This window comes from Acyrthosiphon pisum, unplaced genomic scaffold (genome assembly GCF_005508785.2).
Source record: "Acyrthosiphon pisum isolate AL4f unplaced genomic scaffold, pea_aphid_22Mar2018_4r6ur Scaffold_5253;HRSCAF=5808, whole genome shotgun sequence".
Taxonomy (NCBI): domain Eukaryota; kingdom Metazoa; phylum Arthropoda; class Insecta; order Hemiptera; family Aphididae; genus Acyrthosiphon; species Acyrthosiphon pisum.
The window spans coordinates 1-1,013 of NW_021774882.1; the positions used below are offsets into that span (position 1 = coordinate 1).

The 1,013-nt window shown below is 28.4% G+C and overlaps 1 protein-coding gene across 1 annotated transcript; it reads right to left on the reverse strand.

Moving 5' to 3' along the window:
• Window positions 1-78: 78 nt before the first annotated feature.
• Window positions 79-866, reverse strand: LOC115035053 (the record flags this gene model as incomplete). Its single annotated transcript, XM_029492680.1, has 2 exons — window positions 418-866; window positions 79-342 (listed from the first exon to the last, which is right to left on the reverse strand). Coding segments are annotated over exons 1-2 (306 nt in total), but the record flags the coding sequence as incomplete, so codon positions are not given.
• Between the last annotated feature and the right edge of the window lie 147 nt (window positions 867-1,013).

Here is a 1,013-nt window from a genome sequence, read left to right on the forward strand (position 1 = left end):
TTTTATTTTATTATATTTTTCCAGTATGTCATTATTGTTTATATTATTAGACATATCTCTTTCAATATTTAAAATTGCTAAATTTGAAAATCGATCTTGCTCCATTGATGTTCTCAACCAATTTTTAATGCGCCTCATACATGAGAAGTATCGCTCGCATGTTGCCGAACTTATCGGTATGGTTAGAGCTACTTGAAACAGCTTGTAGGTGTTTGGAAATGTATTCCTCTTCGCAATTTCTTTGATGGTGTCTAATTCAAAATCATTATTTAAATTTAATGCACAATTTTTAGCAACGAGCATCTCTGCCTTTAAATCATCTTGATTGACATTTAAAATTGACTAAAAACCACAAAATGTTCAATTAATATGAATTTGTATGTATCAAAAAAATATATTTAAGTTTTCAAAATTTACCCGATATTGATTAATAAAATATTCACTGTTTTTTGAATCCATTTTAAGAAAACTATCTAACGAGTGGCTAATAATAAGCTTTCGGTTGAAAATCTGCTTTTAAGATTAATAATTAATGTGTCGATAATTCTGTAGTAAGCCACTCTTCACCAGTACTCTTCTTCTGTTTCGATGTTACACGTTTCATGTTTTTTTCTTAAAATTAAATACAGAAAACACATTTGGTGTTTTATCAGACATTATTCACTCAAAACCAATTTTTCAACAAAAAACACAGAAACTATAGAAAAATGAGTAGGTTTAGAGTACCTATAAAACACGTGTTTGTTACTTGTCGACTGTACAACAGTATACTCGCATTACAATATGGCACGTCATGCCGAACACCTCAGATAACAGTCGTATCATAATGTTCGTTACTAAATACTATGTTCATACCGATCAAATAATATTATACCACCTTAGAACTACTATAAAGTATAATAATTAGTCGTTATTACTAGATAAACACATAGATAAAAAACATTTTTGTTATCATTGATAACTTAACATTGTTGAATGTTGATAGGTTATCACTATATTAGCACAAAATAAAT